This window comes from Taudactylus pleione, unplaced genomic scaffold (genome assembly GCF_031769625.1).
Source record: "Taudactylus pleione unplaced genomic scaffold, aTauple2 ptg000248l, whole genome shotgun sequence".
Classification (NCBI taxonomy): domain Eukaryota; kingdom Metazoa; phylum Chordata; class Amphibia; order Anura; family Myobatrachidae; genus Taudactylus; species Taudactylus pleione.
Genome location: NW_028284650.1, coordinates 3,272,950 through 3,287,681, shown reverse-complemented (window position 1 = coordinate 3,287,681; position 14,732 = coordinate 3,272,950). Strand labels below are relative to the sequence as shown.

The 14,732-nt window shown below is 42.2% G+C and overlaps 1 protein-coding gene across 2 annotated transcripts in view; it reads left to right on the top strand.

Annotated features, from left to right (window-relative positions):
* The window catches only part of COL5A3 (collagen type V alpha 3 chain), a 348,363-nt gene extending 338,593 nt beyond the window's left edge, over positions 1-9,770 (top strand). For both annotated transcript variants that reach the window (XM_088479876.1, XM_088479875.1), the window contains 2 exons: positions 3,190-3,423; positions 6,298-9,770. In XM_088479876.1, coding sequence (XP_088336002.1) covers positions 3,190-3,423; positions 6,298-6,444 — 381 coding nt within the window. In that variant the 3' untranslated portion in view covers positions 6,445-9,770. The remainder of the gene's footprint in view (positions 1-3,189; positions 3,424-6,297) is intronic.
* The last annotated feature ends 4,962 nt before the right edge of the window (positions 9,771-14,732 follow it).

The following is a 14,732-nucleotide window of genomic DNA, read 5'->3' as shown; positions in this document are numbered from 1 at the left end:
TATTGATTCCCACAGGCACAGCAAGCAGGTTTTAAAGGGGCAGGTTACATATCTTCAGCAATTAGCTGGTAATTTATATCTTGAGGACTCCTGATATTAGCCTATGTCCTGCGCAGCAGCTCTTATATAATCCAGTCTCCTGGTTGTTAGTAATTATATAACTTGCATACAGTGAATTTAATGTTAGTAAGATATTCCATGTCTCAATACTGCTCAGCCAGTGGTGCACACATCTGTCTTCAGAGTGTAAATACTCCAGTGATGTTTAAATGAATTCCAGTGCAAACTCAAATCCAGGATAAAATGTCCTTCTGCGGAATATCAGTTTTCCTTTGATGCATTTCTCCGCCTTCTTTTCATCAGAAAGTGGCAATTGACCCTTGCAGATTCCCTTTTATGTGCCTGTCTGCCATAGATGCCATTCACCGGCACATGCGCATTCACGCTATGTGTTCCAAGCTTCAATCTCATGCCCATTCACGTAGCTATAATTGCATCAGGAGTAGGATTATGATTAGTTTGAAGGCACGCTGGGTACATTGAATTGTATATATATTTATATATTAGTATATTGTACACTAGTCATACTAATACATTGATTCATTTTGATAATTTAATGGAGGTCATGACAGAGAGTTAAACAAAGGTATATATAGATGTAGGGTGCTAGTCAGTCAAAGACTGTTTTTAATTGTATAACAAATATTCATACCATATAATAAAAATAAAACCATATATAGAAAAATACTAAAAATAAATATCAAATAACAGAGCAAAAAATATATAAAATCGGCATGTACCACATATATTGCATAAATGCTACATATATATATATATATATCTCATCACTTCATATAGCACCATTCAGTTCTGCTCAGCAGAAAAAAGTATCATGAAAATAATTAAAATATTTGTGACATCAAAGTGTCCAAATGTAACTCCATTTGAAAGGGATATTATAGTTTGTATCCTGTTTTGGTGAGAAAGAAAAGTGCATAAAGCACTCTCTCAGTATATTTGTAATATTGTCCTCAAAAATAGTTCCAGAAAAGAGGTACAGTTAATAAGTTGCTTTTGTACAGCAGTCCCAGTAAAAAGGTATATATATTTATCCAATTTGAAGGTAATTAGTACTGTGGAATTTGTTAGGCGTGGGTTGCAGAGAGAGTTTAAACAGCATGCATGTGTTTTATATTAGCGTCTCGGAGACTCTATCCCCCGTGGTATCCCTTGTATTTTGACAAAGTCTTTTAGTTCAAAAAAGCACTTGGTTTACCTAGTGTCGTTATTCTTACTCCGGCAGTAATAATTATCATTCACGGTGTTTCTATTTAGGTGAAGCGGGGAACCACATCCAACAACAACAGCAACCCGTGTTTCCTTTAGCCTTTCAACAGGTGGAAAAATATATAAACCTTTTTACTGGGACTGTGGTACAAAAGCAATTTATCAACTATATTGTACCTCTTTTTTGGAACTCTTTTTGAGGACAATATTACAAATATACTGAGACAGTGCTATATGCACTTTTCTTTCTCACCAAAAAAGGATACAAATTATAATATCCCTTTCAAATGGAGTTACATTTGGACACTTTGATGTTACAAATATTTTAATTATTTCATGATACTTTTTCTACTGAGCAGAACTGAATGGTGCTATATGAAGTGATGAGATATATATATATATATATATATATATGTAGCATTTATGCAATAAATGTGGTACATGCCGATTTTATATATTTTTTGCTCTGTTATTTGATATTTATTTTCATTATTTTTCTATATATGGTTTTATTTTTATTATATGGTATGAATATTTGTTATACAATTAAAAACACCCTTTGACTGACTAGCGCCCTACATCTTTATATACTTTTGTTTATCTTCTTTAGCCAGTATTCCCCCCTATTGTGGAGGGCAAGCTATCAGTAGGGTGGTGCGATTTGAGCATCATAAGAGCTGGATAGATTTGACTAGGAGGTTTAGCGCCTGGGGTTGTTTTGCCTGTGATTATTACAGAGAGTTACATGTACCATATTTTATCATACCTCAAAAACTCTTTTGGAACAAATGGAAATGAGATAAAAATATGTAAAATTAAAATATTAATATTATAAATGAATACAGCATTGCAGAGCAAAATAAACATTCTTACCAAAATGATACAGGCAAATCGTATCAAAAACAGCTTTTAGTACCCATATATATATATAAAAAAAAAAAATCGCATATTAAAAATGGTTCTAGTTACATAAACAGGTGACATGTAGTTATCTTGTCACATATATAAAAAGGAATAAATTCAAACATTATTATGTTCTATTGTATCATTGCGACCTTGAGGAGTAGGTATTTGTCAACAAAATATCCAATAAAACTCCCTCTTACAAAGTCATTTAAATCTATCTGCCCGTATTTTGGTCATCTCCATGCAATAGCTGTAATAAACACATTCTCTGTGCGTCTTCAGTTTTTTACAGAACATTGTGTCTGGAGAAGTTGTGGGGTATGGCCAACATACTGCTGGCCACACCCACACTGTATCATACAAATAAACATTCAGACCTGCATTTCAGTCTTTAATGATACATTTTTCTTTGACACGTATGACATAAAATCTACAGGGTATTTTTTTTTCATGAAGTTACCATAGAGAACCAGGTTTGCCCGTAATAGACCAACACAAAAGATTAATCTCCTCAAAGAGCCCCATATAAAGGTTAGTGAAACTTGGGGCTAACCTGGTTTCCATAGCAGTCCCATGTGTTTGCAAATACAGTTATGAGTCAAATGAAAATAATTCTGCTTCAAAATTATATCAATTGCTAACAATACAAAGTCACCTGAATTCCCAAAGAATTTATCTCCCTTATCAAGAAAATGTTTTACTGGTTATATACCTTTCTCATGGGTGATGTTAGACTACTAATATGAGAACACCCCATTACCTGAAGCTGAGGATTTCCATTGCACTTAGTTCTTCTCATGAGTGTCTTGGCTTCAGGTAGCAGTCCCCTATTTTCTGGCACCTTTAAATTATCTTTAATCCTTAGTTTTTAAGTTTAAACCACACAGAGCACAGGAAAAGACACACATCTCCTATAGCACCAGCCCTTTCAGCATTGCATTAATATTTCTCTTGGAGAATAAATTTGAATTTTTTTCCATGCTGTGATCCTTACAGTTCCAGTACATTGACGCCGATGGTAACCCTGTCCATGTGGTGCAGATGACATTTTTGAAACTGCTGAGTGCTGTCGGCCGGCAAAACGTCACCTATAATTGCCAACAGTCAGTGGCTTGGTTTGACTTGTCAAAAGGAAACCACGACCGGTCGATAAAGTTACGGGCAGACAATGAGGAAGTACTTTCTTACAGCCGTACTCCCGAACTAAAGGCCTTATACGATGGGTGTCAAGTAAGTACCCAAAATATATAGTACGACTAATGTCTTCTCTATAGCCAGGTGAAAACAGTTGTGACTCCCACTTACTATTTAAAAAGTTTATTTTGTCCTCTTATGGAACTAGGAGAATTTGTTGATTCTATCCACATAGGGCCTGATTTCAAGTCGCACACAAGTCCGAATGAGGCTGCATCTAGCAATTTCTAGCAAAGTGCATGGGTCATGGGCTGTATTTGCATCTTTAAGCACTTATGAGCAATTCTGACTTGTTTATATATCAGTCTTTTCTCTGTGACAGCTGATGGGCATTACTGGGTGGCAACAGGGCAGCAATTGGGCATTCACATATAAGAGAAACCTCCTGTGGGTGTGTTGTGGGCATGCACAGTATCCAGAGTTGCAATGTATTCTATATCCTGCTTATACACCTAGTATGAGGTTGGTGTAAGTGCTGATGATAGTGATAATGGCTGCTCTCATGGATGGAGGGCAGGGGGTGGTGAAATCGCAAAGATTTGTACGACTCAGAATAATAACCAATAATCGCATAGCACTTACAATCGCTGTAGGTATCTAGAATAGCAAACGCATTATGTGCAACTCAGGATCAGGCCCAGATGTCAGTTTGCAATTAGCCAATCAGAAGCGGTCTGCTAGAACTGTTGATGGTCATTCTCATCACTAGACTGTACCTTCAGACCTTATCCAAGTGAGACAGCTAAAGACAAGCGTCTATAGCTGACCCCATGGGTCACTTAGCAGGTCGATGTTCTCGCAGATTATCCGATGCTGCTTTGGACAACACAGCTTGGATAATTGATGTGTGATGCCTCCTGCTGCATTACCAAAGCTGCAAGGATGAAAAGCTGCTTGTATACAGCTTTGCAATTCCGTTCAGTACAGAATCAGGCCCTATATTGGGAAGCAGGCAGTGTGTCTCTGAGTATTCATTGAGCGATTATATACAGAAAAGTTAAAGATTCAAAAAATGAGTGAAATACTCAGTCCTCTACATTAATGCTTCTCAAATCCAGTCCTCAGGACACACTAACAGTGCATGTTTCCCATATCTCCTTGCTGGAGTACAGGTGTATTCATCACTGACTGACACATTTTAAAAGATAAAGGGACAGATGTACTAAGCCTTGGAGAGAGATCAAGAGGACGGAGGCAAAGTACCAACCAATCAGCTCCTGTAATTTTTCAAACACAGCCTGTAAAGTGACAGTTAGGAGCTGATTGGTTGGTACTTTTTTTGTATCTCCATCCACTTTATCTCTCTCTAAGACTTACAGGCTCACAATGAAATTTAAAACATATGTTATTTACCGTTCGCTTTCACTATCGTTTTAAGCGATAATCTATCATTTCCTACAGCTATTTATTAAACTAATATCATCCGGCAAACGAATACGGTAAATGAAATTTTAGTAATGCAGTAAAATCCTTATTTTTGCTCTGAACGAATCAGGGGCTTCGTGGGCGCGGTCCTGCGGGCGTATGCGCTGTCATACTTCCCAGACGCCGTAGCAGCTTATCAGCTCCGCAGACACTTGTCCTGTGGAGCTGAATGAAGAGAAGCAGAAGTAGTAGCCTGGAGATGCCCTGCAGACATTTTGTGTGTCCCGGGGAGCTCGTAGAGGAGACGCTGATATCAGGCGTCTCCTCCAATCAGCACATGTGTCCCAGCGCCTGGACCTCACAGGTGGGTGTCACACTGCGGCTGCCAGCTGCGCTCTACTCCGGTCACTGAGCAGCACATCACTCCAGGGCTGCTGGGGATATAGTACAAGAGGGCATCCCTGGGCATGGCAGCAGCTCAGGTCCCTACACTATGGCAGGGCACCATGTAGGATGGGTGTAATCCGGTGCAGATGGCTTTATTGTCAGCTTAGCAAACAAGTTTTCTGTCCCAGTGGAGCTGTTTCATGTGGGTGCTAATGTTTGTTAACCCAGCAGATAATTACTCAAAAGAGTGCAGGTCTTAAAGACAGTTTTGGTGTAATATAAGTCACCCCACCTCTGTCTACACTCCCTCCCAACCAATCACCACTAAGATTTGTGGGAGCTAATTAATGCACTTCACTGGCCGTCGGATGTCCTACGGTCGCCAGCGCTGTTTTAACAGCAGCTTGAAGAGGCGAGTCCGAAATAGCGCAACAAGCAGTATTACTAAAATACAGCTCGTTAGTAAATAATGAGCCTAATATGTTAAACAGGCCAAAAGAAATTTTAAGTAAAATAACATATTTACTTCATTGTAGGTATGATAAATAGCTGCCTGTGCTTTCAGCTTTTGCAAGGAGCGTTAAACAACTTAAGTCTGCTTAATAAATTAGCCTATCACAGACCCCAAAGTACCAATCAATCAGCTCCTAACTGTCACTTTACAGGCTGTGTTTGAAAAATGACAGTTAGGAGCTGATTGGATGTTACTTTATCTCTCACCAAGGCTTAGTACATCTCCCCCAAACAGGTGGCTGTCATTAGTTCACTTGTGATTCTGTGAGGAGACCTGGAAAACATGCACTGTTCATGTTTCCCGAGGATTGCATTTGAGAAGCACTGGGCTACATGATGGCCTGTCTATAGTAAACCTATTTGTATATACTGTATTTATTGTAAGTTTAGTTATTTTATTTCCACCATTCCACATCGTGACAATTTTTACAACAACATTGATGAACATATATACACTAAGCTGGACTGGACATTGGGCAATAAAACGTGTAATAGAAGAACATCTGACTATACTATAGAATGGCCGTGGCATTGGGCAATAATATAGACAATAACGGGAAAGATTAAGAACAGGACATGTCACAGTTTATAATGACCCAAAAGTTGTTGTATGTGATGATTTCTTCTCCTGCTCCCTTTCAACAGCTTCGAAAGGGTGTAGAACGAACGGTGCTTGAGATCAACACCTACAAGGTGGAACACCTACCCCTCAGGGACCTTGCCGTCAGCGACTTTGGAGACAGCAGCCAAAAGTTTGGGTTTGAGCTGGGTCCAATCTGCTTTAATGGCTAGAGAAACAATTAAACAAAAGACTCTTAAATCATCTTTCTATTCAAGAAAACAAAAAGAACTTGAGTTTCATGGTTTAACGGACTAGGCAACTTCCACTGGTCGTCATTGGCAAAGATTTACTTACGTGGTTTTTATTTTGATTTTGTGTTATATATATTTTTTATTTTATTTTTTTTTTCTACTGCAGGGGATTTTTGATTTGTGTTTCCAATGAGTGCCCACCCTTGTAGGGTTTCATTAGGGGATAATTATGGCCCTGGAGATCTCGCTTGTCCGGTGTACATGTCACTGTCTTTAAAGTGGAAAAGTTCTGCGATATGTTGCTAAGAGAGATGTGATCGCCTCTGGTGTGTGTGATTTAGATCTGCTCATTACACAGGATTCTCTGTCCCCGAAATTGGAAGCACTCCTGATTTTGCACTGGAGCATAACTGTCCAATCAGGATGTTTCTTTTGGTGCTCCATTTATGGGATTTGCTGAAACAAAGTGCTCTGATTGGCTTAAGCCATCGTCAGCCATACACTGAACGTTGCCTCCCCCTACTCTGATTGCAATAATGTTATATTTGAATGTTAAACACACATTATGTATCTGTAAACCAAGATCCCCGATTTGCAAAGGTTTAATAAGTTAGTGGCACCTACCTCAAATAGAAGATTGTCTTGTGTTGAGACTCTCAGTTACCAATGGAGAGAATAGTGTCACTAACTACATTGATATAAGTGTACTGTATATTGTATGTGTATAGATTTTCAAACTCCCTATTAATCTTGAAAATGGGCTCTGTAAAAGTAAAGGACAAATTAAATTATATTTCTTCATTTAACACCTGTTACGCACTATTTTTATATTCCTAATCCTCTCAGCCTCCAGATAGCCACACATTGCTCTAATTATTCCCCACAATATAATTATTCATAATGTAACTTTACTGACGCCTCCTGATAAATTCTCAAATGACTTGAAAGGGCAACATTTAATAAGCGCCGGGTTCTAAAACCCGGTAGTTTGTTGGCGGTTTGGCAGTGGTTTTGCTACCCACAGATTTACTAAGGCCAAAACCGCTTCAAAAACCGCTGTCAAAACACATTTTAGAATAGAATAGAACAGGGCTTGGGCCGCCAAACCGCCGGGATTTAGAACTCGCCACCAAATTGCCGGGATTTAGGACCTGCCGCTTAGTAAATTTTACCTAAGGAGTCTTTGACGGTAGACTAATATACAGAGGCATTTATAGTATAACCATTAACTATCCCGGCAGTTGAACATCTCAATGCCTTAACCAGTTTCCATAAAAATACTATTTTATGAGCTTAATATATAAATAGGACTTTGTACCTTCATTAAGACTAGAATTTTAACCCACAACTTAGCTTATTGGGTGTGAATAAAAGTATAAAAGGGGACTTGTTGATAGATGATTGACGTAGTATTTCAGCCCTGGATTGAAGGGTCTTTGGGAAGTCCTATAGGAACAGTCTAACAACCCAACCTCAAAAGCCAGTAACAAAAAATATATAATTATAATTAAGATGAATGCAAAACCGTCCAAAGAGTAAGTTAGTGAGGAGAAGAGTAGGTGTTTGTCCATCTAATATTATATGTATTAAAATTGCATGTATTTTACGCATCTGTTTGATTTGATTATTATTAGTATGATTATGAAACCTGTGGAAATTGTCACCATGTATACAATACACACTACTGGTAGAGGGATCAGAGGGAGAAAATGTTTTTATGTCAAGACTATTTCCAAAAAAATATGTATATATAAAATGCAATTCTTCACCTCACACAATGGGAGCAGCCATCTTGTGGCCCTGGATTGGAGTTCATTGATAGGCCCATTTCCTGTAAATATTTTCTAAGCCTCACAAAATGGCTTCTGCCACTGTGTGTCGCGATCATCACATAATCATTGAATAAACTTATGAAGCAGGGTGTGAGGAAATGCATTATGTGTAACCCATGGAGAGACAGAACTGTGGAAGAAACTGCTGCCTAGTTTATGTCACCAACAATGGTGCTCTTATATAAAACAGAAGTCTGGCTTTGTGTATAGATAAACTATATATAAAATGTGCATTGCCCTTGTAGCAAAACATTTAGAAAATAATGAATAACTTCAGGTACCAATATTCAATCCCTAAACATTGTATTTTGCATCCTACCCTCCTGGAAGATGTGCCTATTGCTCAGGGAAGCAGTGATTTCCCTTTAAATCAAAAGAGATATATATGCATTTAGAACTTTATGCCATGCAGTCGCTCTTTTACTGCCTGGGGTGGTCGCTCTTTGCTCTGGTGCTTCTAGCACTCACAGATGATGCAACAAACTGCTGAGATACAGACCAGTGTGTGCTAGAAGCACCAGAGCAGAGAGCGACACCCCAGGAAGGATAGAGGAACAGCACGGGTTGTGACAGGTGCAGGGTGCTAGTATGAACACTAATAACTCGGTAATATTTAGCTGAAGAGTTCACCAGTCATCACCACATTGTGAATGTAGCTTGGATGGATGGAAACACAGGTGTCATTGATCCTTATGGTAACTGTATTCACAAGACCAAAGGTCCAAAACTATAAAATTGTACATTTGGAGATAAAAAAAGATGGATTGTTTTATTTGTTTACCATAGGGATCATTGCTCCCTACATTTTTATGTTCAAGCTGCATTGAGCCTTGGGTGAATGGAAGAAACTATTGGCTGTAGGGTCTCCGAATGAATATTTTAGCAATAGTTTTCTTTAAGTGGACCGAATGGAAACTATTTACATTGTATCTGCAGTTTTATTAAAGGAGGAGTTATCACTATCTCTTTTTATATTACTTATACGTACATTACACAGAGACCCCTACAATATCCAATTCTTCCACCCTCTGCGATCCGACTTCTCAGCACTTTGGCTTTTTTGGGTAAGAGTGTCCAAGAAGAAAGATTAAATGTTGACTTCTTCAGGCATCTCAGGGATGGGATGCTGACCATTACGTCCCTTGCTTTGAGTGAATCAAATGAAAACATTTGTAATAAAAAATAAAATAGTGATAGTTCCCCCTTTAAGTGAAACCCAGGCTCTAAACTTGCTGTCGCTAGGTCACATGATGCTAAAAGCTAGCACTGTGATTGGTGCTGCTGCCTCGTATTGAGCAGGACACAGACCATTGTTATATCTTGTCCCGTGTTTAAATATGTTGCTACTAATTACTGACCAAAATACCACAATTTTGGTTGTTTATTTTTTATAAATAAAACAAATGTTTTATATGGTGCTAGAACGATTATACCAAAACTGTATTATAAGAATAAAAAAGGATTTTAAACTAAGACGTGATATCCATTTTATTGTGCTGCATGGGCTTTCAATGACGTGTGCTGCAAGGAGATTATTTCTGTTATGACATAAAATGGTGTCAGAATTTAATAGTGGATGTGGCAGAACTTCTTACCCCAATGATGGGCAACAGACATCCTTAGGGCCTCGTGCGGCCCCCCGAGCCTTTACTTACGGCCCCCAGCTATTTCCTGCTTTATTTCCAGATTTGTTTGTTATAACTTGTGTAACACTTGTTTAAAATGCCTGCTGATATGTTATAATAGATATTTGCATCTTGCTTTGATTAAATGTACTGTGGGCCTGATTCAGAGCCGCTCGTAAGCGGACGCTCGTTCGCTCTGAGCGATGTTCGCACAACTGTGCATGCGTATGGGTCGTAATGCGCATGCGCAAACCAGTCATTGCGGTTGGAAATCGTGAACTCGTAAAACAGCGAGGGGCTGCTAATTTGAGTGACAGAATGTACCGTTTGTGGGTGATAACGGGAAGGTGCTTGAAAACGGGGGAGTGGAGATCCGAACGCAGGCGTGCCTAACTGTCAAAAGGGCGTTTAATGGGAGTGCATAATTAGTAAAGGAGCGTCATCGACCACGTCACTTGGTTGTCTTTCAGCCTGAACTGCTCGCAGTGATAGCGGGAAGAAAATCCTACCACAAGCACTGCGAGCAGTTCAGATGCCTTTCGATGTTCCCGATTAATCTAATAAATACCGGAGATGACGTGTGATGCGAACGGCAAAGGGGCGTCTTTACAAAATAGCGAGCGCATTTTTCGGACGCTCGCTCAGACATAGAGGCGTCAACACAGCGCAAAGAGCGATCGCTTAATTTTAATATCTGGCCCCTTTTTTACGTCTGCAAATAGCGTCTGGGTCTGAATCAGGCCCTGTATCCCTAAAGCTGGCCACACATCTAAAGATTATCTGTCCAACCAGCCAACTAGTTGACTGGGTGGAATGAAAATCTGGTAAGGAATGAAAGCAAATGACAATCAGCAATTTGCTCCCAAACGCCGGAAAATGGACAAAAACTGTTGTTTGAACAAATTGTTTAGATCAAACATTTAACAAACTTGTCTGACGACCATTTTCATCTGTTTTCTGGCAATTAGGAGCAAATTGCTGATCATCAGTTACTCCCATACTTTACCAGATTTTCATTCCAACCAATTAACAAGTTGGCTGGTTGGATGTAAGTTGGTCTAGTGTGTGGCCAGCTTTAGACTAGAGGGAAGAGGTATAAAACCTTCAAGAAAGATAACGTGGAGAACTTGCCCATTGCAACCAATCATCTCCCAGCTATCATTCATCTAGCACAGTTTATGAAATGACAGATAAAGGCTGATTAGTTGCTATGAGCAACTACTGTACTCCACTTTATCTCTCTCTAAGGCTTGATACATCTCCCATTATAAGTGATGAGCCGCCCTTTTGAAGGTTATCAGGTTGCCTATAACTCCCTAACCAGGGCCGGTGCAAGGTTTCTTGGCACCCTAGGCATTTCTTCAGCCTTGCACCCTCGGATAGCTACACAAGCCCTTATACAGTGCCCCCAGTAGTGGCCCCCTATGCAGTTCCCCTTATATAATGCCCCCAGTAGTAGTCCCACCTACACATTGCCCCAGGTAGTGGTCCCCCTATGCAGTGCCCCTTATATAATACCCCCAGTAGTTGTCCCCCCCTGTGCAGTGCCCCTTATATAGTGCCCCCAGTACTAGTCCCCCCTGTGCAGTGCCCCCAGTAGTAGCTTCCCCCCCAGCAATGCACCCAGTAGTAATAGTGCCCCTAATAGTAGCCTCCCCTCAGCAGTGCCCCCAATAGTAGCCTCCCCCCAGCAGTAGTCGTGTCCACAGTAGTAGCCTCCCCCCAGCAATGCCCCCAGTAGTGATCTCCCCCCCAGCCCAGTAGTAGTTGTGCGGTGTCCCCAGTAGTAGCTTCCCCCCAGCAATGCCCCAAAGTTGTGATCCCCCCCCCAGCCCAGTAGTAGTCGTGCGGTGTCCCCAGTAGTAGCCTCCCCCCAGTAGTGATCTCCTCCCCATCCCAGTTGTAGTCGTGCGGTGTCCCCAGTAGTAGCTTCCCCCCAGCAGTGCCCCCAGTAGTGATCCCCCCCCCAGCCCAGTAGTAGTCGTGCAGTGTCCCCAGTAGTAGCCTCCCCCCAGTAGTGATCTCCCCCCCAGACCAGTAGTAGTCGTGCAGTGCCCCCAGTAGTAGCCTCCCCCAGCAGTGCCCCCAGTAGTGATCTCCCCCCCAGCAGTAATCCCAGCCAATCACACAAGTAAAAAATAAAAAAAAACTCCACTTACCTTAATCCCTGCTCCGGCGTCTGCTCCTCTGTCCCCCGGGCCGGCCCGCTTTTCATTATGGGAGATACGTCATGACGTCTCTCACATCACTCACTGCGGGAGCCAGAAAATGGAGCTTATGAGTGAGCTCCAGCCCGGCTCCGGCAGTGGGCGCAGCAGCCGATGAGAGTCTGTCTGACTCTCATCGGCTGCTAAAACAAACACACAGCGGCTGCGCCGGCGGCTCTGTGTTTGTTCCTAGTAGGTAGTGCAGACTGCACTTATGTGCCATCCACACTACCGCCCTTTCAGGGCCGGCGCTCTTAGGCAGCTGCCTAAGTTTGCCTAGTGGTAGCGCGGGCACTGTCCCTAACCCTTGAAGTTACTAATCACCCAAATGGGGAGACCACAGCAAGAAGATGGGACAACCACACTTGACTTAATCTAAAAGGTTGTTTGGGAGCGTAGAGTTTGAACTCCAAATAAATTACTCTGGAGACTTTAATATTGGACAGCATCTGCTGCACATCTGTATACTTCCAACTGTTAACTACGCACGCACACAGATAGTGTTGAATATGTGTGCACTATTGGTGGTGGTAATAACAGAGTAATAGTATACACTGACGGGTCCCTCTAGTCACGGAACAGCCCAGTATTTAGCCATTAGGGTGGTTTATTAAGCAGTAATGTGATTGTACAGCCGTACTCAGGGGCGGATTAACCACAGAGATCACCGGGCGCCACCAGCCACGGTACCGGCCCGTCCTAGTTTGCCAGTGTCGTGCCGACCGCAGTGAGTGCGGTCAGCATTACACATTTATACAGAACCGGCGCTAGGGTTCCCAGCGCCGGTCCTGTGCTGCACAGCCGAGCCCCTTCCCTCCCCCTGAGCGCTTGCCCAATAGCGCCAAGAGGAGGAGGCAGACGGGCTCATGCTGTGCATTCTAACACACATTGTCGCCAGCGCGCCGGCGATGTGTGTGTTAATCAGCAGTCAATGAGAGTCAGACAGAGTCTGCAGTGGGTAATGGGAGAGACGTCATGACATCTCTCCCATAATGCAGAGCGCGCCAGCCCAGGAGGACTGACGTGCGGACGGCGGCTGGAGCCGGAGCCTGGATTCAGGTAAGTATTTTTCTTTTTTATTGTTTTATTTTCAATGTGTATTTGTTGGGAGGGCACTTATACTGGGCACTAATGGGGGCACTTATACTGGGGGCACTAATGGAGGGGACTTATACTGGGGGCACTAATGGAGGGGACCTATACAGGTCTTAATATCCAATAATACTCACAGTCTGTAACATGCAATTAAAGGGTCCACCTAAAAGGTAGAGGCCATAATGTGCTTAGCTACACATACAGGCTGTCCTGGAAATTATATTTAAATATTGCAAACTTTGGTAGCGCAAAGCCTGTGTAGTGTGATCCTTGCATAGTGTAGGCCAAATCATAAGGAGTATGGTTGTGGTTGCCTTGTCCTATGCTGTCATTTCATCGTCATAATACAGATACACTAATGGGAATGTCTGCCTCTGGACATTCCCCAACAGCATACTGTATATTGCCCTCCCCTTATAACAGGCATGTGGTGATCATTTACTGCATTCACATACTGTCTGGTTAACGCCGTATTCCCAGTTACATGTTATCATTTCACTAACCTACTCCTTCACTTAAGCGGGGCCTGGATTACTGCACGCTGAGAACATGTCTTCCATCAGTTTCTATAGTACAGCATTGTCAAAATCCTAAAGCTGGGTACGCACTGATAGCTATATCGCCCGTTCCATTGAACAAGCGTTATATCTATAGTGCATCACCGAGTGTGTACAGCGTATATGTCTGTGAATTATGTCATTCACAAACATATATGATCTGCTGTGCAGCACAGAAGATGGCCGATATATATGAAAGATATGTCATACATCTGCCGGCAGTGATTGACCGCTCAACTGGGTGGGCAATTGAAATGTTCGCCCACTTGAGCTGTGAAGCCCGGCAGATAAGGGTGCATATACTTACCAATCGTCAGATAGGTCGACGGGTTGGCCGTATGTCGACCTAGCGTGTACCCAGCTTAAGAGATGATAAATAGATAGATTACAGCAGCGTAACTAGGTATTTGAAGGCCCCATAGCAAAAAGGGCCCCTATGTACCACTCAATAGTGAAAAATATATATAACACATGTAACTGTGACAAGGAAGATAGTTCCCCCAATGCTCTGGACCCCATAGCAGCTGCACCCCTTGCACCTATGGTAGTTACGCCCCAGAATATGACTTTAAAGGCTACTTTACATTGTGTAATGTCTGATCAAATGTTTTCATGGAATCGGTATGTATTACCGCCGGACCTTAGCCCGGCAGATGAAATCCCGACACCAGAAGGCCGGCAGATGAAGATCCCGACTGAGGTGAGTAAGTACCCAAACCCTCCCCTCTCCCCCCCCTAACATCCCTCCCTAGTGCCTAACCATAACCTCCCCCCAGGGGTGCCTAACCCTAACCCCCCTCCCCACACCTTAAACCTAACCCTCCGGGGGGGTGCCTAACCCTAACCTTCCCCCCCAGTGGTGCCTGACCCTAACCCCCCCTTCCCCTAGCCTAACCCTCCCAAGGGGGTGCCTAACCCTAAGCCCCCCCGGGAGTTCCTAAACCTAACCCC